This window comes from Silurus aristotelis (assembly GCF_946808225.1).
Source record: "Silurus aristotelis genome assembly, chromosome: 27".
In the NCBI taxonomy this organism is placed as follows: domain Eukaryota; kingdom Metazoa; phylum Chordata; class Actinopteri; order Siluriformes; family Siluridae; genus Silurus; species Silurus aristotelis.
In genome coordinates, this window is record NC_139600.1 from 11,422,944 (window position 1) to 11,447,537 (window position 24,594).

General features: G+C 38.4%; 1 protein-coding gene across 4 annotated transcripts in view; it reads left to right on the plus strand.

Annotated features, from left to right (window-relative positions):
- dok7a (docking protein 7a) overlaps positions 1–24,337 on the plus strand; it is a 28,938-nt gene extending 4,601 nt beyond the window's left edge. Inside the window, exons 4-13 of one of the 4 annotated variants that reach the window (XM_083532820.1) lie at positions 6,225–6,425; positions 7,760–7,879; positions 9,435–9,527; positions 9,626–10,353; positions 12,631–12,679; positions 15,313–15,963; positions 17,200–17,288; positions 17,917–17,986; positions 21,443–21,571; positions 23,379–24,337. In XM_083532820.1, the coding sequence (XP_083388946.1) occupies positions 6,225–6,425; positions 7,760–7,879; positions 9,435–9,527; positions 9,626–10,353; positions 12,631–12,679; positions 15,313–15,963; positions 17,200–17,288; positions 17,917–17,986; positions 21,443–21,571; positions 23,379–23,518 (2,270 nt within the window). In that variant the 3' untranslated portion in view covers positions 23,519–24,337. The remainder of the gene's footprint in view (positions 1–6,224; positions 6,426–7,759; positions 7,880–9,434; positions 9,528–9,625; positions 10,354–12,630; positions 12,680–15,312; positions 15,964–17,199; positions 17,289–17,916; positions 17,987–21,442; positions 21,572–23,378) is intronic. The other 3 variants (XM_083532821.1, XM_083532822.1, XM_083532823.1) reach the window with 3 other exon arrangements.
- Positions 24,338–24,594: the final 257 nt, after the last annotated feature.

Here is a 24,594-nt window from a genome sequence, read left to right on the forward strand (position 1 = left end):
CTTTATTAGTAATTTGAAAACCCATCTGGTTCAGGAACATTGTATTTTTAGTGGGCATGCCATAAATAAAAAGGTACACATGGTGTACATAAATGTAAAACAAATTCTCTAGTTAAATATCTTTGCAGCAGCTATTCTTGGCATATAATCTATGGCATTACAAAATGATACCCCTAATGGCATCTGCCGTTTTGCAATTTTAGGTGGACCTGTTGCACTTGGACAGCAGACTGTTGGCTTGTTTTCATCTCTTAACTTTGCGCATTCTACTCATTCAGCTTGGTGTCTTTGTCGCAAATGCTGTAATAAAATGGTGGTGCTGATAGTACCGGACTGACTTTTGAAATATTTTGCATTCGACAAAAGTATCTAAATCATTCTGCCATTGGTGCACTGACAATGTATCTGATTGGGTGTTTGTGTCAACATTTTTATAAAATATTGCGAAAAATTTAAACTGTAAACCGTAAATTCGAATTCTTTAAAAAAAATAAAAAATAAAAACCCGCTTAGCCCGAAGGAGACCGATTCAGTATTGTTTTCAATAACCGCACAGCTCTGAAACATTTACAAAATCTTGAAAATGATCATGAAACAAATACAAATAGACAAAGATATAGTAGTGTTTGAGCTCAGAGGTGCCCTGAAGTGATACAGAGAAGTCTGTTAAATGCAAGGCTTTCATGTGCATTCCAGTCATTAGCCTCGTAAATCTAACCAGCAAATAAACCAATGTGACCTGTGTGTGTGTGTGTGTGTGTGTGTGTGTGTGTGTGTGTGTGTGTGTGTGTGTGTGTAGATGGGGATTTGCAGCTACTATACTTGGGGGGGCTGGCACAGCATGCTGTGAAGTCACCTGCTTGCTGTCAGTGTGTGTGTGTGTGTGTGTGTGTGTGTGTGTGTGTGTGTGTGTGTGTGTGTGTGTGTGTGTGTCTTGAACTTTGACCCCTATGCTTCATTGTTTTGATTTGTGGCCCTTCATGAATCTGTATTCAACTCTGTGCTGACAGCTTCAACCAACCCCACATTCCTTCAGCAAGTTCCCCTCAATGTCCATAACCTTATAGTGTAACACCCAAGTTATTTTACACACATCTCCTGGAGATTCCCTCGATAGACTGGATCCTCGTCTCAGTTGCTCATGTACTATGCCTGACGTAAAGTCCCAATTTTGCTGTTGCAGACAATAATTGCATACAAACAAGTTGAGTTGTCTTTAAACACATACAGCATTTCAATGTGGCAAAAGACAGCAGATAAAGTGTAGCAATATTAATGAACACGCATAAAAACAATGAATAGGAGGATGTTGGGTTTTTTTTGAGTATTTTACCGATACCAAAATCTGAAAAAACGCACTTGTCTTTGACCAAGTGGTTTTAAAATGTATACTAAAATAAGACTCTATAAATCCCCTAGAGGCTGCTTTGATAATAACAGCGGACCAGAAGCTGGAAAAACTATCGGTATGGAAACAGAAAAAAATATTCACATCATTTATAGCTTTGTTTATTTAACCCAATCTTCTACCCAAGACCAGATAATGTTAATTGATAAAATAAGCAAAATTAAGGTCTGTTGTATAATAAATTTTTCTTTCCTAAATGAAGGACACTTTTCTGTTATTGCATGTGCTATAGAGGTTTGGTAAGATTTAATTGGGATCATCTTGCACAGTATGACAAGTAATAATGCTGAGATTATTCATAGGCTTTAGAAAAATTTATCATGCTATCTAACCACCTAATGTAAGCAGTTTACTTGAGCACAAAGACAAATATTAGTGCTTTACTACTTCAGAAGGTCACAGGAAGTTGCCTTGAGATCTGGCTAATAATAATCAATATACAGTGGAACCCGGTTATGTCGATGTCCTAGGGGGTTGCCAAAAAGCATCGAAATAATCGATGATCGAGATAAACGAAAATCAAAATGGCGGCAATATATTAACGTGCTTGAAATTTCTTTATATACATGATGTGCGTTAATAAATGAGAATGTGCATGCACGTGTTTTTGTTGGTATTTTTTACACAACAGCGTTGCCACAATTTGTTTGATGAAGGCATGCTATAAAAATACATACAGTACATGTTTGTTAACTGTCAGGAATCCACCTGCCACGCCCCCTTCGGCGCCCCCTTCGGCGTGGCAGGTGTTTTCTCGGCTGCTTTCTCTGAAGCTCCTGGCTTCAATCGCGCACATATGGTGCTCGTTTAGCATCATCACCAGCTCCTATTTAAACTTTCACACTCTCACCGTCCGTTATTGGTGGTATATGTTGGTTCACGGCGGTCGTTGTTATCGCTCATGCGTATCCCGGTACGTGTCTTCCCACCGGCACTCTCTCACCGGCTGCGCTTTTCTTCCCAAAGCGCATCGCGGATTCCCCCCCGATCCTGCCGGTGTTAATTCTATGCTTTTGCTGCTCATCCCATGTTCTCCCGTGTGCTATTCAGCGCCGCGCTTCTACTTTCGCCTCCCGTTCATCGCATAACATTTAACAACAAAAGGCATATGTGCACTAACTAACAGCAGAGATTCACCAGTATACAATACAACACCTGTAGCAGCTGTAAGGTTTGATTTTTCCGCCACTTTCGCGAGTTCTTCTGCGGCTGCACAGCGCCGATCGAGATAACTGACGTTAAATGGCAAATTTTTCCCCCCTTGTGCTCGAGATTTTAGGGTTCGGCGACATAAAAAAGTCGACATAACCAAAAAAAAAATGTTAAGACAAAGCGAGAATTTGGCGGTTCCACTTCAAAAACGTCGACTTAATAGGTTTTTCCGAGTTAACCTAGGTCGAGATAAGCGGGTTCCACTGTAGTTCGATTCAGTTTTAAAGAGATAAGTAGGTTATGTAAATGAATTTATATGGTAGTGTTTTTAAGTGTACACCTTATTAGTTTATCCCTAATGAGCAAGTTAGTGGTTACAGGGGCAAGGGAAAACTCCCTGAGATGGTATGAGGGAGAAACCTTGAGAGGAACACATTATCATTAGGGGGGCACTAAAAGTCCATTCATTATAGTTCCATCATTGCTGAGTCTGTAAATGCAGAACTTTTCATGCAAATTACAGTCCTAAGCTATTTCAACATAAGTTAAAGGCAAATGTGCAAATGTAACTCACTATTCTCCCAGACTATACTGCAGTACCTTAGCCATGCGTCATCGTTTGTGCCATTACAAGCTGCTAAAAAGGCAAGAAAACATGAATCAGTTTTCTTCCAAAGCTTTAAAAGGCATTGTTTATAATTAAGGGCTTTCATGTTTATTCTTATAAAGTACATTTGCAAGGAAAAAATATCCTCAGAACTACAAGACACTAAGACAAAACACCTGCAAGCAATCAAAGTTCTGTGTGTTATCACACTGATGCAGGTGTTACCCATTACTGATTGGACCAGTGCCCTTATTGTGAAGTGTGTTTTAAAGGGATTGATTAATACCCCAAACCCATCTGTTCTGCACATGGGCTCTGAGTAATTTGGCTTCACCTCACTGGCAGTTTGTGTGTGTGTGTGTGTGTGTGTGTGTGTGTGTGTGTGTGTGTGTGTGTGTGTGTGTGTGTGTGTGTGTGTGTGTGTGTGTGTGTGTTGAAACAAATCTCAGCATGTGTACAAGTGCCATTTGATTTAATGAGAATTCTTGGGTCTGTGTGTTTAAGGTAGTTTACGTCATTGCAGAAACTTCTGTTTGAATTTTTGCAACCTTTATATTTATACTATATGGCCAAATGGACACCTGACCATCAAACCCACACATGCTTTTTAGTCCAGTCCAGATTTATCATCTTTTATAACAGCCTTCATTCTTTGGAAAAGGCAGTCCACTAGATTTTTGGAGTCTGGCTGCAGGAATTTGTCTATTGAGCTACAAGAGCATTAGTGCGGTCACTCAGTTATGTAGTATGAGGAGGCCTGATTGCGCAGTCAGCAAAGGTTTTCATTGGGGTTGAGGTCAGGGCTTTGTGCAGGCTACTTGAGGTCTGATGATGACTTTTCCTGCTAATTAATTTACCCATGGAATCCATTTACAGATGATGGAGAATGAAATATAGTAAACATACTAAATCATATAATTTATATTTGGTTATTTACTGCATAAATTAGATTGGTCTAGGTTGGTGAAAGACTATTTCAGTCCTAAGGGCATAAACAATATACAAACAATTAGTAAAAATCAAGCAATATATAAAAAAAAAAAGTACAAATATAAATATATACAGCTGCTAATTCACTGTGTCAAAGGAAGCAGACAAAGACAAGTAAACAAGTGGGTACCGTATTTTTCGGACTACAAGCCGCTACTTTTTTCTCACATTTTAAACCCTTTTAATCTTAAACAACGAAGCGGCTTATTTATTAATTTTTCAAAAAACTGAACCCCATAACATTAGGGTGGGCAATTCATTTTTACAAGGGGCCACATGAGAAACCTGAATTGTGTCAGAGGGCCACACCAACGATAATATTTTAGGAATGCACCGAAATGAAAAATCAATTCAAAAGTCAATGAAATCCATCATTTTTTGTGTTATGCCTTTTGCCTTGGCACCATCACTGGAAAACTTTCCTGCCTTTTCAAAAACGTCCTCTACAGACGGAGTGCGCATGCTCGGATTGACTTTACTTTTCTGCGCCGCATTCTTCTCATATTTAGAATGGCAATCGGGATGTTTGGATTTCAGGTGATAAATTAAACCCCGATGTGGAGAAACTCTTTGCAGATGCACCCCCTCTTGAAATTTCAGCATTGCATGTTTTGCAAATCGCTCTCCTCACACCGCAGACATGTTGCTCTTATCCAAATAACCGTGTGCTGCTGCGCTTCTTTATTGCGTCATTACAATTGTGTTTCTGCCGTGTTGTTTCGGTGATTTGGGTATTTCGGACGAAAATTTTCGGTGCATCCCTGTAATTTATGATTGGCCTCACGCGGGCCGGACAGGGACGTACAAAGGGCCGGATGTGGCCCGCGGGCCGTAGTTTGCCAAGGTCTGCATTAGACCAATGAAATTTCCGAACGGAAACGAAAAAACGCACTTAACCTGTGTTCTGAGCTCAACGGCATCGGGAAAAAAAAACTTTTTTTTAAACGCACGAAGATGCCAAAAGATAAACTCCCGAGAGAAATAGTTGTGAAAGGAAGGAGGAAGACAGCAAACAATGACTTTAGTAGGCTACTGTTTAGATAAAAGCCGTTGTAGCGCGTTGAGTCTGGGTGAAGGGAGAGCTCGCTAACTCCAGTTGCAACAGAAATCATAGAAGCACAGACAGGTTTCCAAAACTCGTGCTTTTTTATTTTTCTTGGCAACAGCGTTACGGGTTAGTCAAAGAAACTTAGAAATGAGCATCAGAAAATAATAAGGACATATTTCTCGGTCTTGCACACATGCAGTAATACCGGGAAAAAATGCAGCGGCAGGATATTCCCAAAATGCCGCTCTGCTCTTAAAGGAGCCACAACATATTTCACCCGTTACACCGTGTAACAGACACTGTCTTTCATTAAAGCCTGTGTAAAGTTCATTAGTTTCAATGTAGACACCTGCGGCTTATAGACAGGTGCGGCTTATTTATGCTGAAAATAAAAATCTTTGTCAAATTCAGTGGGTGCGGATTATATATGGGTGCGCTTTAGAGTCCGGAAAAATACGGTAACTGCTATTTATACGCTATGATATATTGCCTCATTTGCTGTTTGACATCTATGCAATTAAATACAGAACATTGTTATTTGCAAGCTGCAAATGGAAAAGCCATTTATTATCTTTTTTTAATGTTCAGTCCATCAGCTTAGTCACGTTTCATGAAGAATGAATTAGATTTGTGGAAGCAGTAGCCGAAAATGTTTTCATATAAGAGACTAAAGTGCTGCTGCATCGTGCATCGAATTAAATTCCTAGCTTAGATACTATCAGCATGCAGTCGATTGGATCTCTTGGAATGAAGGAAACGTTACTGTAACGGCGGACGTGTGAACATGCACCGGCTTGTTTCCTCCGGCTTTCCATTCACAAACAGATGGTGCTGTTACTTACCGTTAAGAAAAAGCCTGATATGTTGCTGAGAGACATTTAAACAAAAAGGTTGCATTCAAAAATTAGGGGATGCCATTAAAGATCACATTTTCAGGATGAATTTTTCTCCTAATTTATGTATTTCCCCTCTCTCTCTCTCTCTCTCTCTCTCTCTCTCTCTCTCTCTCTCTTTCGCAGTACACAGTTTTAAGGTGACAGTCCTGCCTGGGACTAAGCTAGAATCTGGTCTGGCTACACTTCATTTGTGCAACAATCTGCTCGTCATCGCTAGGGACAACCCCCCTGTTATCAGCGGCCAGTGGAACCTCCTGGACCTGCGAAGATACGGCCCTGTCCGCAATGGCTTTGTGTTTGAGGGTGGCACTCGCTGTGGTTTCTGTAAGTGTTTGCTTGTGCCATCCTTTTGGTTTCTGCAGTTTTCTAGCGTAATCCTTGTAAGGGTTGTGTCTATACAATCACCAAATGCATCGAGTAAGCAAAACGATATAGCCACTGATCAGCCATAATCTTATGGCCACCTGCCTAATATCGGGTTGGTCCCCCTTGTTCCATCGAGCATTTAAAGCATTAACTTTTCTAGCAATTTGATAATTGTCATAATTTGAGCTTGTCTGTTGGATCGGACCACATGGACCAGCCTTCGCTCCTCACGTGCATCAATGAGTCTCAAATCCTTACACTTGCCCATTCGTCCTGCTTCTAAAACATTAACTTTGAGGACAAAATGTTCACTTGCTGCCCAATAGTACAGTATACCCCACTGCTAACAGGTGCATATATATATATATATATATATATATATATATATATATATATATATATATATATATATATATATATATATATATATATATAAATAAAACACTGATATGGGTTTGTCTGTTCTAATGCAGGTATTATTAATCATTTGAAAGTGTATCAAAAACTTTTTGACTTGATTTTTTCGATGTGTAATGAGTCACTGATAATGTCTGTGCCCAATTGTGTGGTACGCTGCATATGCGGCACCGCTGTCCTTTGTTAAACCTCTTGACACGCGGTCAGTCCATACAGTGCCAACTTTTCATCACCTGTAAGATGAGTGAGAGCTTTTGACATGTTTCACATGCTGCAATTAACAGCAGAAATGTTTGCCAATTTTTGACCTTGTGGGGACATTTGACACTAAACTTTTTTAATGAAGGTTTAGGTGTAGACACAAAATGATTAGCTGCTGTGTCAGTGGGGGGTTTTTTGCTCATGAAAAAAGTAAGAGAAATATGTGTGTGTTGGTGGTGGAGTGTCTTCAGTCTGGGTGGTCTTGCTGTGAAGTTAATGTGGGTCTCCCTGCTGATCACCAGCCTGGACAGGTCACACAAATCCATCACACTTGCGGGTAAATCCAAACACATATCCGCCCACACAGGGTAGTAACCTGCCACCTGTCAATCAAGTGTGATTTTTCTACTTTTGCACATGACAGAAGCAGCAATAAATGTTGAATAATAATAAATATAAATTCCCCACATTTTTTACTTAATCCCTGTGTATTTCAGTTATCAGTGACAGACTTTTCTACACAATCCCTGTACAGAGAAAGGAAAAGAAAACTGTTTACTATAATATCATTAATAATGGGATCTAAGAGGTAGGTGTTAAAGGTGTGTGTGTGTGTGTGTGTGTGTGTGTGTGTGTGTGTGTGTGTGTGTGTGTGTGTGTGTGTGTGTGTGTAGGGGCTGGAGTGTTCTTCGTATCCTGTGCTGAAGGGGAACAGATCAGTTTTCTGTTTGACTGCATTGTGCGAGGCATCTCCCCATCCAGAAGCCCTTTTGGAATTAAACCGCTTCTACCAGGTGTGAACATGTGTGTGTGTGTGTGTGTGTGTGTGTGTGTGTGTGTGTGTGTGTGTGTGTGTGTGTGTGTGTGTGTGTGTGAGTGTGTGTGTGAGATTATTTGATATAATATAATACTGGCATGTTAATAGCTATGGCTGCTCATTAGTTGCATTATATTACATTACATTACAATGATGTTAAATTACTTTAGTACTTAGTACACTGTAGCCAGCATGCAGTTTAGATGCTCATTGTGCATGTTCCATTTGAGTCCAAGCTCTTGCTGCTTTCATTATCATTTGTGTAACAGTAGAGGTAATGGGTCAGCACATTTTTTTTCAGTTAGCTCATTAAAGGCTAACAAGCATGCACCAGTTAACAAAGCTTTGTGGGTATTCCAGTTCTCACCCTGTGCACTAGCCTGATCATCTCTGAGCTCATCAACTATTCTTACACTCAGACAGAATAAATAGTGAACGACAAGAAGGTAAGACGGAGGCTAAAGTCACTTCAGAGCCTCTAACACATTTAATCTTCATTTCCTCCCCCTTTTTTTCCATCTCTCTCATTTTTTTACACCAGCCACTCTGCATTTTCTGCAATAAGAAAAACTTTGTTAATGCAGTCATAGAATAAGAAATGAAATATACTTTGGCCAAAAATACATTGGCCATGCCCATTTTACAGATAATTCTCCTTAGATGTTGGCTTAGTCATATGGCAAATAAATATATTTTCCAAAGTTTACTAAAAGTTGGCTTAATATGGTTTTTTAGCACTTATGTTAAAAGACCAAGTCTCCCTCTGTCTGTGTTGTTATTTTCCCACATGCCAGGCCTATTAATAGTAGTTAAATGCTAGACAAACTCTGAGGCGTTTGCCTCACCACCCCTCCCTCTACATTTATTTTTTACTGGCCCTGCAATACAAAAATACACTGCAAGAGGGCAGCATTTCATATTTAAACCCCATCGATACACTATTTCTCAATACAGAAATGTAGAAAAGTGTATAACAGATAACAATGTGAATTTTGTATTGCATATTTTTTATTGAATTTATGCTGCATTAACAGTGCATACTATATATCAACAGTAATCTGCAAAACTATGAAAATAAAGCCTGGTTTTTTTTTTTTTGTGGTATCTTAGTGTCATCGATTGCATGCTGTTTTTTTAATAATCTGAATATGTGACAAAGATCATGGTAAGCAGCATACGTCTGAGCATGCAGACATACAGAGCTGTTAAATGTTCAATATTCAATATTTTACGATTCCAATATTTTTATCACTTAAAAAAAAGTCTGGGTTCAAACAAATGGTTTCATGCTTCAAGTTTTTTTTTTTTTACTTCTAACAGTGTTGGTTTATGTTAAGCACTGCAGCAGTTCTATAATAGTTTGCCTTTTGTTGCAGCAAAATTAACTGCTCAGAGGTTAATCATCAAGTATTTTCTTTGTTTGTTAACTTCTAAAACTGCAGATGTTTACAGTATCACAAGCTCAGCTTAGTGTATCCAAATATACACGGCTTGAGATCCCTGTTGAATTTTCCCATCTGCGTGCTTCTCAGAGCCCAGTGCCAGTGCAGCATCAGCAGAAGAGCGACTGAACCAAGAAGCTGAAGAGTTAGAGAAGAGAATCAGTCTGCTTTCTCATAACACAGGTGCTATTTTTTTCCCCATTTTGAAATCAGGAAAAGAGACTTGTGTTACGGTTATTCATTATTCAATCTTATTCTCTTTTTCCGTGCTTTTGTGGTAGCATCCACCTCCAGTTTCAGTTCTTCAGTAGCTGGAGATGACCACAGCATTTCTGGGTCCTCTGACTCTGAAACCAGCCACTCAGATTCCAGTATTGGCAGCCGCCTCACTCTGTGTGTGGAACCGGGTGCCACTACATCACCTGAGTCCACTAGAGCCGCCTCTCATGGAGAGGAGAAACTACCCATTAATCCAGCTATTGTGCCCAGACTGGCATCAAAACCCAATCTTCCACGTAGGCTTCAGGAAATCGGACGACAGAGCTCCTCAGACAGCGGCATTGCCACAGGAAGCCACTCATCCTATTCTGGGAGCTTTTCTTCCTACACAGGCAGCCTAGACCCAGGGAGCCCCAGAGAGGAGTACAGCACTCTGCTCAGCCTACCGCCATTCTCTAGTCCTGAAAAGCATCGGTGTACCTGTCCAGTCAGCCACACTCATGAGTACCAAGTTCCATCATCACTACGCTACCTGTATGACACACCGCGTAGTCTTCTTGAAGAGGCCAAAGAGCAGAAAGAAGCTGCATCAAGCGAACAGACTGAGAAAACCGTTAAAGTGCAGACCGAAGCCTCAGCTGCTGCATGCTCTGTTCCTGAATCTCCCAAAGATTTGGGGGCTCAGGGTTCATCCAGCCTAGACACACACACTGACTGCCTGATTTGCTGTCCCCATCTGATTTCCTCCAGAATGCTCTTTACCACCTGCCCTATCTGTGGTGGCTTAAAGGTACACAACCATGACACAAACAGGACTCAAAGTAAATTGTCTTAGCAATTAGTGGTTTAAAGTAATGTGAGCCAGTATTTTTTAATATTAAAACACAACATAAGTCATTTAGATCCTAATTAAAAATATTTACTTTAGAAAGCTGCTGTTTTTTGTGTAAATTTGTACAAATTACTGTCTAGCCAGGTAATTTCAGGATCCAAATAATCACAGTCGGTTTAATTATTTTGCACCCTAAAATTTGTATTTTCAATGTATTCAGGATCTATTGAATAGTCTACACTAAAAATTCTTGCTGAATTGGTGAATAAAACAATAAAAGCAGAAAAAAAGCAATAAAATTGGCTTCATCTGTAAACTTGAGGTTCGTCATACTTGAGAATTTAGAAGAAAAGTACCTCAGCTGACTGGTACTGCAAATCTCTTTCTTCAGATAATCTTCGTAACTGGGGGGGTAAAAACAGGCCGTGTGTGAGAATCGCACCACTGTTTCAAAGAAGATCAAAGATCGCTGCTATTTTTTATGTTCACATAAATGTATCAAACTTTGATCAAAAACATTTGAGCAAAAAATTTGAGCAAAAAATGGCCTTAGAAGAAACTTCCAAACCAGATCATATTTCCTCTGAACTATGTGGTTCCTTTCTCACCTCTACAGTACATGCTGTACATTGTGGATCAGTTATGCAAAACTGATCCGGTGAGCAGTGTATATTGAATTGCGCCCAGTATTTCCAGGATAGGCTTCGGATCATCTGTGACCCTGACCAGATTTAAGTGAAAACTAAAAAAATTTATTTACATTGATTAAATAGCTCTGTTTGCTTAATTATAACTTGGTAGATCCCAATTAATTATATATTTCATTCAAAACAAACTACAAAATGTAAGTGATGGAGCATTATGAGCAGCTCAGGGTGGAGCAGATACTGGTGTCCTGTTGCATGTAGAGAGGCTTATTCAGTGGCACTTCAGCAATTCTGTTATGCAAGGACAGGACATTAGGACCTGGATACACTTTTGAGATTTCATCCACTGGATCTGCATTGTATGCCAAGCTAATCCTCAGCGATTTGTGTTATATGTCCATCCTGTAAGATAACATCAAGATGGCTACTTTGAAAACCTGACTACAGATATACAGTAGGCTGGTAACATTTCAAACGTAGGCAAATATGCTCTTTCTTGAGCACTTTTTCAGTAAAATTTTCTAGAGAAATAGGAGACTATGATGTCGGTGGATTCCAGTCTCACAGATGTAAAAGACACCACTAGATTGAAAAATGATTTAATATCACTCAGACACATGAGCTGCTAGAGGATACAGTTGAAGGTACATCATAAGCACATTTGAAGCAGGAGATATAGGAATCTTTGAACAAATTCTGACAGTTCTAGTCTAAAGAGAAATGAGTGGTATAGCAATTATAGCACCAAACACTCATTTATCCTCTTCTACTTTACTCTCTCTCTCCCTCTCTTTTAAAGAACATTCACTCGACACAGTTTGCTGTGTGCTTTGTGTCTTCATTTGTGTCCCTCACTTTCATTTTGATATTAAAACGGAATATCGTGATAACTAGAAAAACATTTTAATAGTCGGTTTAAAAAAATACAGTTTATTAAATGGCAAAACATTTACAGCATTTCATTTACCTAATAGTTCTTTAGCGGTCTTGGCTAGTGTCAAGCACATGAGGCTCTCAGACTCTCAGTGTGTGTGTGTGTGTGTGTGTGTGTGTGTGTGTGTGTGTGTGTGTGTGTGTGTGTGTGTGTGTGTGTGTGTGTGTGTGTGTGTGTGTGTGTGTGTGTATGGGCAAAGTAAATAATGCAGCTTTTATCAATAGGTTAAAAAAATGCTCAATGACTTACAAGCAAATTTCTGCAAATAGCTTCACCACTCACTTCCCACACTGCATATTTCCATCAAATGCCTTCACAATGCAGTCCAACAAAATGATAATAAAATTCATATATATATATATATTCTTTTATATATATATATATATAAAAGGCCAGATTTGACCTCTATGACGAGAATTAAAGATTTTAAAGGTATACTACAAAATTCATCTAATCTTTATTTACCTAAATGCTGCCCAGGCATTTGACCTCGTATTGAGAAGACAGAAAACACATTAGGTAAGGGCTCACTTACAATGAAAACCAGAAGGAAGATGTAGTTTTACAAGCAAAATTGTTATATAAAATGTGTTTTTGTATATAAATCTCTCGTGTTTCCTGTTGACGAATTTGATGATTATTGTTCTTGAACAGAGAGCACCCTTACCTCAGGCAGGAGCTTCACTGCAGCCCGGAGTGCCAGGTAGGACATTAAGCATGCTACACAGCTATGAACAGCTGCACTCTAAAGCTTGTGTAATTTAATTAGGTTGTGCTCAAGCACATTAAGGACTATTCAGCACAGTACAATTCTGTACTTTTGTTTAATAGGTAGTCTACATTTAAAAGCACATTGTAGAATCAATCACAATCAAGGCACCTGCTATCCATTTCACTGAGAACTCTGATAACTGATACTATACGCCAACACCTGACAATGCAAATAAATGATGCTGTGTTTCACTAATCTTTTGAGGTAACCCTTTCCAATTCCTATGAAATGAACATTATGCCTCACAATTTCGTGCTTGGATGTTTAATTAGTTAGTTTATTAGGTATATCTATCTTGCATTGGACGTTTTATTTGGGAGACCTGGAATAGGTAAATCATTTGCAGACATAGCATTGAGAGAATCAGTCCTCCAATGGGATAACTATACATTAGGTTGTCAAATATTAGGTGAACACTGATTAATTAGTAGAGAAGTGGGTCCAGTTACATACCCCTCACTGTTTTAAGACATTTTGTCATCTTATCTCTTTTTTTAAATATTAAGTACATCCGAAATGTAAAGGGTTACATTTTTATTACATTTAATCTCATTGCATTCAATATTAAACATTTCTCATGACATTTTTAATACATTTAGCAGAAGATAAAAATACAGTTTTTGTCTGTATTTTTTATTTTCAAGGATAAAATCATGTTTGTTTATAAATTGATCGAAAATGCCATCTCGGATAAATCTGGAACATTGGAGGCATAACTATTTGCATAATCAGTTGTATAATTGATATAGATATACAGTGGGTACGGAAAGTATTCAGACCCCCTTAAATTTTTCACTCTTTGTTATATTGCAGCCATTTGCTAAAATCATTTAGGTTCATTCTTCTTCCTCATGAATGTACACATAGCACCCCATACTGACAGAAAAACACAGAATTGTTGACATTGTTGCAGATTTATTAAAAAAGAAAAACTGAAATATCACATGGTCCTAAGTATTCAGACCCTTTGCTCAGTATTTAGTAGAAGCCCCCATTTGATCTAATACAGCCAGGAGTCTTTTTGGGAAAGATGCAACAAGTCTTTCACACCTGGATTTGGGGATCCTCTGCCATTCCTCCTTGCAGATCCTCTCCAGGTCTGTCAGGTTGGATGGTAGACGTTGGTGGACAGCCATTTTTGGGTCTCTCCAGAGATGCTTAATTGGGTTTAAGTCAGGGCTCTGGCTGGGCCATTCAAGAACAGTCACGGAGTTGTTGTGAAGCCACTCCTTCGTTATTTTAGCTGTGTGCTTAGGGTCATTGTCTTGTTGGAAGGTAAACCTTCGGCCCAGTCTGAGGTCCAGAGCACTCTGGAGAAGGTTTTTGTCCAGGATATCCCTGTACTTGGCCGCATTCATCTTTCCCTTGATTGCAACCAGTCGTCCTGTCCCTGCAGCTGAAAAACACCCCCACAGCATGATGCTTCCACCACCATGCTTTACTGTTGGGACTGTATTGGACAGGTGATGAGCAGTGCCTGGTTTTCTCCACACATACCGCTTAGAATTAAGGCCAAAAAGTTCTATTTTGGTCTCATCAGACCAGAGAATCTTATTTCTCACCATCTTGGAGTCCTTTAGGTGTTTTTTAGCAAACTCCATGCGGGCTTTCATGTGTCTTACACTGAGGAGAGGCTTCCGTCGGGCCACTCTGCCATAAAGCCCCGACTGGTGGAGGGCTGCAGTGATGGTTGACTTTCTACAACTTTCTCCCATCTCCTGACTGCATCTCTGGAGCTCAGCCACAGTGATCTTTGGGTTCTTCTTTACCTCTCTCACCAAGGCTCTTCTCCCCCGATAGCTAAGTTTGGCCAGACGGCCAGCTCTAGGAAGGGGGTTCTGGTCGTCCCAAACGTCTTCCATTTGAGGATTATGGAGGCCACTGTGATCTTAGGAACCTTAAGTGCAGCAGAAATCTTTTTGTAACCTTGGCCAGATCTGTGCCTTGCCACAATTCTGTTTCTGAGCTCTTCAGGCTCTGACATGCATTGTGATCTGGAAGGTCTTATATAGACAGGTGTGTGGCTTTCCTAATCAAGTCCAATCAGTATATTCAAACACAGCTGGACTCAAATGAAGGTGTGGAACCATCTCAAGGATGATCAGAAGAAATGGAAAGCACCTGAGTTAAATATATGAGTGTCACAGCAAAGGGTCTGAATACTTAGGACCATGTGATATTTCAGTTTTTCTTTTTTAATAAATCTGCAACAATGTCAACAATTCTGTGTTTTTCTGTCAATATGGGGAGCTGTGTGTACATTCATGAGGAAGAAGAATGAACTTAAATGATTTTAGCAAATGGCTGCAATATAACAAAGAGTGAAAAATTTAAGGGGGTCTGAATACTTTCCGTACCCACTGTGTGTATATATATATATATATATATATATATATATATATATATATATATATATATATATATATATATATATATATATATATATCAGGAATTAATTTGCAGAACAATGATTTTAAGTAGTTTGCTTTGTAGTACATGTAAGACAGCAGGTAAGTAAAAACCCTTTAAAAGTCCCGTTCTCAGAACATCAGATGTTACTTCAGCAGGTGGAAAATCAACCACCGTCATTGAAGCAACAGCTCATGGCCCCAATCTGGAGTGGAATCAACAAATACATTTCTCAACACACAACCAGTCATCCGGAAGTTCAGGGACCAACAACAAGCTGAAAAAAGGAAGCTCTAAGAACTATATAGACATTCTGTCTAATCTGTTAGGACATTATTCTCCAGGAAGGACAAAGACAGTGTCAATTATACCAAGCCTGGATGATCCAGTAGGGCTTTGTTGTTCTTCAGGGAAAAATGGCCTGGTATCAGCTCAATTTGGATCATATATCCCAATGGCCTCAGCATTAGCATCACCTCAGTGTCTTGCATCTTCCCAAGATTCCTTCAGCACTCCTTCGTACCATAGTTCACGCTCAACAATATATGAGAACTGCCTACAATGTAGAAAAGGTCAGGATGGTTGCATGCTTCCCAGGAATGTTCCTTCGGTAATTAGTAGCTTGATTCACCAGTCTGGATGGAAGAGCACTGGCGGGGGGGATTACTTTTCTTTTCTCCAGGACCCGAGTGCTGGTTCCTCGGAATTAAGCTCAGAGAGCCCTTCTGTGGAAGAACCTGCTCATCTCCCTACACTCACTTCTCAATCACCCTTACAGCTCAGTAATGAAGAAACAGAAATGGGAGGTAAGGGATCAACCAAGAACCTCAGCTAAACCCAAAGTGGGCACTCTTCTAATCTAACCAAAGACAATAAAAAAGCACTCACTCCTTATTTGTATTGCTTTTGAAGGTCTTTCCTGAAAATTTTTCTTCTCTTTTGTGTTATTTCTCCCTGACAAAGTAATAAAACACCTTTTCCTCTTGCTGGGCACGTGCCCTCTTCCTTTCTCGTCTTGTTTTCCTTCTTTTATGCCTGCTGCTTCCACCCTCTCACCACCCCACCCTACTCTCTTTCATTGATCCTTTTCTTGTACTTCCTGGTTAGAGGGAATCTCTGGCTTCTGACAAACTTTAAAACTGTGGTTTTTATTTTTTTATTATTATTTTAAAGTGTGGTAAGCTCAGGTTTGAGTAATGGGGTTTGGGTCACAGACTGCTAGACATATGGTCCTACTACATTTAGACAGAAGGCTTAGCTGACTTTAGCATAGATCTCAACTTGAATTCTTGAGGCAAGAGTAAGTTCATAGAGTTTAAGATAGATAAGACATAGACAAAAAGATCATTTTAAACATGCATTTATAAGATAAACTATATTAAGCATCGCATTCCACATTTAGTCCCAATTTGCTGTTATAATAACCTCCACTCTTCTGGGAAGATGTTGTACTAGATTTTGAAGCGTGCTTGTGGAGATTTGTGTTCATCAGCCACAAGGTTAGTAAAGTCAGGTACTGATGTAGGTGAGGTGAAGAGGCCTGGGGTGCAGCCAGCGTTTCAATTCATCTCAAAGGTGTTTAGTAGGGTTGAGATCAGGAATCTGTTGCAGGCCACTTAAGATCTTCCTCTCCAAAGCATGTAAATCATATATTTAAGGAGCTTACTTTGTGCACAGGGGCATTGCCATGCTGGAACAGGTTTGGGTTCAAAGGTTCGAGTGAACAAAAAATCTTAGGCATCCTATACAATTGTGTGGCTCCAAAGTCAAGCGTCCCAATACTTTTGTTCATTTAGTGTGTATGGATTGATCAACATCACCACAAAATACATGAGCCTGATAATCACTACATGTTGGCCACAACTGATCTCATAATCCATAGGACTAAAAATTATATATGATTTTGATTTTAAGTCATATTGATAATTCCAGATGCTGCTCAGGTTATAGTGATTCCCAGATAGTATTCACTGGCTCATGTTCATGTGCATGCATAATATCAAGATTGTCCAACAAATTAGATTTTTTTTTTTCCTGTACAGATAAAAAGCAGAGAAGTGATGCAGAGAGAGGGAGAATGGATCCCACCTATGAGATCATGGAGGGCCAAACCACAGACAGGAGCTCAGAGGTTCAGCACTGAATGATTTAAAGGGTCTGGCACTGCATTAGACAGGCTGTGATATAGAGATAGAGATAGAGAGAGAGAGAGAGAGAGAGAGAGAGAGAGAGAGAGAGAGAGAGAGAGAGAGAGAGAGAGAGAGAGAGAGAGAGCAAGGGAATAAAAATTATATTTGTCATATCTTAAGTGTGTAAGCTAGTTAGAACTTGTGATAAGCTCAGTGTACTGAACAGAGTGTGTTGTGTAAGAGATTGGACAAAGAAATTTCACACCCTCCTACAAGACAATCATAAAGAAAAAAGCCTCTCATACTGGCACATTTTTTTTTCCCCATTTCTTTTTTCTCTCTTTCTAAAAAAAAAAAAGCTTAATGAACACAGCATTTCTGACTACACCAAAATAAATCTCTCGTATAGACTATATACATAAGAACGATTTATATATTACAAATGGGTTTCCGTGGACGTCTTATTTGATCAGAATTACAATTTAGCGATTTGGTCATACTATTTTCTATCTGGTATATTTTTACATTCCTCATTGTTACAGCCTTCTTGCTTCTATATAATTTTAAATGTCTTAAATACATTATCGGACGATATTTTCCATCTGGTGACATTTGTGTCTTTCTTTTTAGTCAGATGAGAAGGGCAGATATGAGCTGATGGGTAGCTCTGGGCAGTGGAGGAGCACTGACGATCCTGAAGGTGAGCACCCACAGGTTTCTTCTTGCACTGAAAAACAATGCTGTTTTGTCAGTACACCTGTTTATCTAATGCATACATTTTGTTTGAGGTGCACTGTTTCACAACTGTGTAGAGTACAGTAAGATTTTTGGTTCATTTGCATCACTTGGATAGTTTGACTTAAACCATAGTGCCTTTTACCAAAGCAACTAGTGCAAGAACAAGGAGGTCTTAGTCTGATTCTACTGCCAACTTTCTTGATTTGAGTAAGGAGAAACCTGCATCAACTCAACATCAGGAAATGTTTTGTTTTTTTTAATATGAGGTGCTAATTTGCAAACTTAGCCAAAGGAAAGAACTGTGTTTTTTGTAATCATTAAATTATTTATTTAGCACTGGTGCAGTGTTTCTCTGCCCACTTGGCGAAGGATCAATTTAATACCAAAAGGGAGATGTAAAATGTAGACGTCTTTTAAAGACTACAATATTCAGGGGAATTGGGTCGAATTAATGTCTGGTATGGCTCCTGAGGCACATTTCCCTATTAGGATTTTGAACATTTAAATGCCAAAATCTGTGCACTTTGTGACAAGCCTAATCGTGAGGATATGGCTAACAGCTTTCAATCGAACCTTGCCTCATCTTAACTAGCAAGCTAACACATGCTGCAGGGGAGGGCTTTTTCGCTTTTTTGGGAGGAAAGCTTTTCATTCAAACCTGAGTTTTTTTGCCAAATAACATTTATCTAAAAAAAAATAATAATAATTACAGCAAATGGCATGTTCAGCTTTAAGATTTGAAACTCTGAGAATTCAGTTACTGCTCAGTAACCCTGAGTCACTACAAACAATCAGCTTGAATGAAAGATAGTTGATCTGTTGAACACCGGAGATCTACATCATCAATGTCTTGCTAACAATCATTGTCACTGTATCTTTGTATTCCCTATTGTTGCTATTTTTTATTTATAATAAATATTATTCATTTAGAAATAAAGGTCCCTTCGCTGCCAGAATAATTATTTTGATATATATCTTATGTAAAGCAGCAAAATCCAAAGTTTGTGTTTTTATTTATTTATTTATTATTTTTTTATTTCTGTAAAAGGGACACTGGACGGTGAATCCTTATTGTTGCTTGACCCAGATTTATATTCCCTCTCCCACTCGTCATGCTGACTTTATCAGTGCAGATATATTGTTTTTAATATGAGAAAAATAAGTATTTCACTTTTTACCTCAGTGCATTTCATAGACACCATATTTAAGGCAAATTTTTTTTTAAGTGTTTCTGTAAAGAGCTATCGTTTAACAGGTCAGTTGTTGATTCTGTCTGTTTAACTGAGATGAGATGAAAACAGTTGCATCATAAACCAGACTGTATTTTTGCTTGAGGGTTTTATTAGACTTTGATTTGGTCTCTGGCTGGAATCTTTTAGTGATTGACCCCTCAGACCCATTTTCTTGAAGGCTTTACTCTGTTTCCCTTTGCTTTCAGTTCCAAATTGCTCTATAAGTGACCCTGTTTGAAATGATTCATTGCATATTGCCATTAGTCATAAACGTACTTCAGCCGACAGTCCTTATTTGTTTACACCAGCATGCCAGCTATTTCTCTCTCATCTTCTACTTTGGCTCCACTATCTATTACCTTTTAAAATGGAATGACTTAAAGCTAAAAGTATTTATACATACATGTCTCAGGAAAATGCTACGTTCTTTCTACCACCTGTGGTTTGTTTTCTATTTAACCAAAAGAAGAATGGAAATGTGGATGGGTACAAATGTTACTACTTCGCTCATGGTGTTAATAACACTTAGTATGAGTCCAATGTTCATCCTGAGCTTTAGCCACCTTTCTCACAGCATGATTTAACCCCTCCCTTCTTACGCCATTGTTTGTCTGTTGTTTCCTGAAAAGTCTTCGCGAGACAAACTATATCTGCAGGACAATACAGAAATAATTAAAAAGATGGATCCTTTTATTCTGGACAGAAAGATTGGATTCCTTTAGTGTGTGTGTGTGTGTGTGTGTGTGTGTGTGTGTGTGTGTGTGTGTGTGTGTGTGTGTGTGTGTGTGTGTGTGTGTGTGAGAGAGAGAGAGAGCGCAAGCAGGGGCAGAAGCTAAAGGGTAATATGTGAAACATACAATTCCATTCTGTGAGGTTTAGAGAGCTATTTTGCCATTTAAATGTCCTGTCTCAAACTTCCAAAAAGCACTTACTAAGATCAATTCCTCTGTGTGGGGAGGTGAGTGACTGCCAGTCATAATATTTTACAGGATGATCAATATAGACATACAGTATATGTTTGTGGTGCAATAACATTATAAGGACCTAAAAACGGTCATAAAGAGATCTGCCTACCTCCCAATTGTGTCAGTAGTCGGCGCCCACATGCCAACTGAGCCACCATACAAAGAAAGAAATATTTATGCAGAGAGAAAGAGAAGAAAAAAAATGTCTTGCCTTCATGTCAAGTGTTCAATTTTTTTATTGTTTAGTTTATATTAACATTTAAATCTTAAAAATGTTAGATCAGGGGTGTCAAATACAGGTGCATCTTAATAAATTAGATTATATTAGAAATGTTTATTTATTTTAGTCATTCAATTCAAAATGTGAAACTCATATATGATATGTGATAACACTGATATTTATTTTAATGTTGATAATTATGGCTTACAGATGATGAAAACCCAAAACTCAGTAAAACATATTATTATTATTATTTTGTAAATAAATTGAAAGATTCGAAGAATAAAATGAGTCTCTGTTATTGATAAAATAACTAATATAGTGTGTATTTTTTCTTAGATAATAAAATCAAGTATAAGTAAAGTACACTTTGTATTTGTTTGTTTGTTTATTCATTAATATATTTATTCATTCATGTTTTTTGATTAACATTTAAATTAGGTAATTACGAAATCGAGAAACAAAAACATGAATAGAAACCATTCGGTCATTAAGGTTTGAAACAGTAATTAAATAACAACTATAAAAACCTATACGCAGTCGATCTCTATTATTATCACGTCACTGGAAAACAATCAATATCTGTCTTGTGGTGCACAATAGTCATGAATGGCAGTCAGTTACAATCTGTGTGTGAGGTGGAAGTGATCAGCCACATCACACTTTAACTCTGTATGGTTGAGGGCACCTGCCTTAGCCGATGCATCAAGATGATTTTGTCTTTCATATTTTAATGATTTCTCTGCTGATAGACTATCATCTCTTATTACAATGACCACTCAGTATTCTCGCTTCAGGAAGTATAAAACCTGAAGGCTAAAAAGGGTCAATTTGTCAATTTCCAGTTAAAAAGTGATCTGTAATAGAAAAAAATCCAAATATATCAAAGTAAGTTGCATATTACCAAGTAAATGCAGGCCAGATGTGTGATTGCAGTATAATATATTATTAACATACTATGAAGCTGAAGGGTCCTTTAAAAGAATTTAAACTCTTTCCAGATGGCTCAGGGGTGAGTGAAAGACCGAAAGGAGGAGTGACATATGTAAATATTCCCATCAGCCCAGTGTCCAAAAAGCAAATGCACTATATGGAGCTGGAGCTGCAGGAGCACAGCGGCACTATTCGAGGTTAGAACACACAACGTTTGACCTGTAGGGGATTGTTATAGCTAACACAAATATACAAATGGGAAAGATGGCTGATTTTCTTTGTGTGTTATAAGATAATATAGGGCCATCTTTGAAATATCTGGCTCAAAAGACTGCACCCAACACCCTGCAAAGAAAAAGAAATATGCATTCAAAATTCAAAAACAAATTCTGAATTTGTTACAGGGGTCTTTGTGGTTCAATTAAGTATGTTCTAGACAATAAAACTACAACCTCGGGCTCTTATGCAGCACGATTTTATTCTTATTGTTTTTTAATTTCAGATTGTACATAATTTAGGCTGCATGATTTACCTGGCCTGGGACTTCTGCAGAACAGAAACAGCAGTCACATGACCTGTTGCTTAAATATTATTATTTGGAAGTGACATTTACCTCAAGTTTATTCACGGCTCACAATCTTATTAGAAGAATTCATCTAAATGATACATTTTCCATTATTACACTGACAAACTGAAAATGATTAACTCTAATAGCTACCTGCATTTATAGGAAATAGGGCAGTAAAAGTTCACATCTGGGTAAAAAAAAAAAAAAAAAAAAGAAAAGAAAAGCAGCATTAATGTTAACTGCCTACTATAGCAAAATAATAATGTAATTTTGCTGTGTCCAAAAAAATGTAGATTTATACCATCATCACTCTCTGCATCAGACCAAGAACCTCTCCTGCTTATAGTTTTAGTGCAGTCTCATTCAAATGGTTCAGGAGCTTAGAAGTCGAAGTGTGCACATTAGTGATGCAATAACCCAAAAAGCTGGCTCATGCAAGTCTTTCCTCTTTATAACATGTGAAGTGCCTACTAAATACAGCATGAGAGTAGGGTTTTAACCAGGATTGAAAAGTGCTCCATATTCTCAAGGGCTCTCCTTCTACACCCAAAAGCATTGCTGGAATCGATTTATCTGTAATCTTATTCCTCACATTTGTTGCCTTGGCTACTGGCAGAGAGGAGTGAAGCACAATGCTGTCCTACCCGTCTCTGTCACACTAAGGGATCATTATTAGCTCATGTGAGAAAGGTTAATTTAATGCAACACTGATAAGAAAAAATTTTTATGCCATTGTATAACCAGGACTAAGAGTTCCTTCACTAATAGACCTGTCTGGGGAAGAACAGAGTGTATGGAGGATCTAGAAAATTGGAATTACTAATTAGGAGTGCTAATTAGAAGTAGTCCAAAGGGGTTACAAAAACAAAAAGTCATAATTCAATTCATATTCCCAAAAAAATTAATAAATTGAAAAGGTCTCCTTCCTTTTATTATTATTATGATGATGATGATGACTTAGTAGTCATTTAGCAAGAAACAAGGCTTTTTAGTTGAGTGTGACCCATGTGCCTATTAGCCTTAGTGAAAGAGGCAAGGCTACTGTACCTGGCAGTCTTGGTGAAAGAGGCACGACTTAGGTGCCGGTCAGTTCTATTGAATAACTCAGAGCTTCTGTAAATGTTATTTTTTTTTGTGAGAGAAGCGTGGCCCACGTACTTGTCAGTTTTAGTGAAAGAGGTATGACCTGTGTGCCAGTTAGTCTCAGTAAAGTTGTGGCCTGTGCCAATCTCAGTGACAGAGGCATGGCTTGTGTATCTGTTTATTATGCACATCGAAATAGGAATTGCTTTTGTGTCCATCTAAGTCGAAGCTATTTTCAAATTTACATTTAAATCAAACACATTTCCTGAATTTGATTAATATAAATATTATGATAAAAGTATTCATTAATCACATGGTTTCAATCACATTTTTTTTGTAACTCTATTCTACAGGAAAAGGTGCCACGAAATATGCACAAATTGACATCACTGCAACAGAGACCGCACACCGAGTGGGTACCCAGCATGCATTGGGGCGGGAGGCAGGACTTCAGAAACTGGAACAATGGAAAAAAGGAGGGGCACCGCAGTGACGACATCATTTCTCACCGAAATCATAATACCAATAATGCCATTGCTGTTCCTCATGATAACAGCGATAAGAAGAAAAAGAGAAATGTGTGTGGAACTGTATGGACTGTTAGCGCCATGCTAATTCTTCACATTACTGAGTCGGATGCCATACAGAGTCACTATACTGACTCCCAGAGTCATAAGCCAAGTTAAACTAAACGAGTGGCATACATGCGAGAAAAACCGACTGAACCGAGGCAGCCGAAAGTCCAGTTTTATTAGCTGGTGTTGTGTATCTATGAGTCTGTGATCATGTGGGTTTTGTTGTGTGGGTGTGTTTGTGTGGGTGGGTGTGAGTGTGATAATTTGAGCATTAGAGCTGTGAGGACAGACCGTGTGAACGTGGTCGATAATAGATGAGTCACCACACGCTCAGCTGCCTGCAGCAACATGTCTCCTATTAATTTGCTTTAATATTTATCCTTAATCAGTTTCACTCACTATTATTCCTAAATCAAGTAGTGCATATTTCTGACCACACATCAGAGCTGCAACACTGCAAACATCGTTTACAGTGCTGGATAGATCCATATGAGGCGAGGCAGTGTGCTCAGTGTAAAAGGTAACACCTGCATTCTTTTTGCTATTTTCCTGGTCATGAAAATAGCAACAATATTTTGAATCACACCCACAAGTGCCAGTGCTGCAATCTTATTCCTTATTTTTTTGTATTCAAGGCTATGAAAATTGGCCGTGTATTTTTTTTTTTTTTTTTTATGTCTGACAAGAAATTGTGCATATACAATGATGGGCATTATTAAATATTCAGACAAATTTAACTGGCTTTTAAATGATTTATATATTTTTTTGTTGTTGTTGTTTTGATGGAACAATATGTATGTGTATTTATTTTTACTCATATTTACTTTGCTCTATTTTGCATTGCTTTCAATCTTTTACATCGTGATCGAAGAAAAGATGTCGACCCAGTATGCTAATGAGAATATGAATGAAAGCATTAATGTTTCTCACCCTTATTTCCTTGTAAACCTTTACTCTTTTAAGAACCCCATCCCATGGGCCAGTTTAGAGAGGA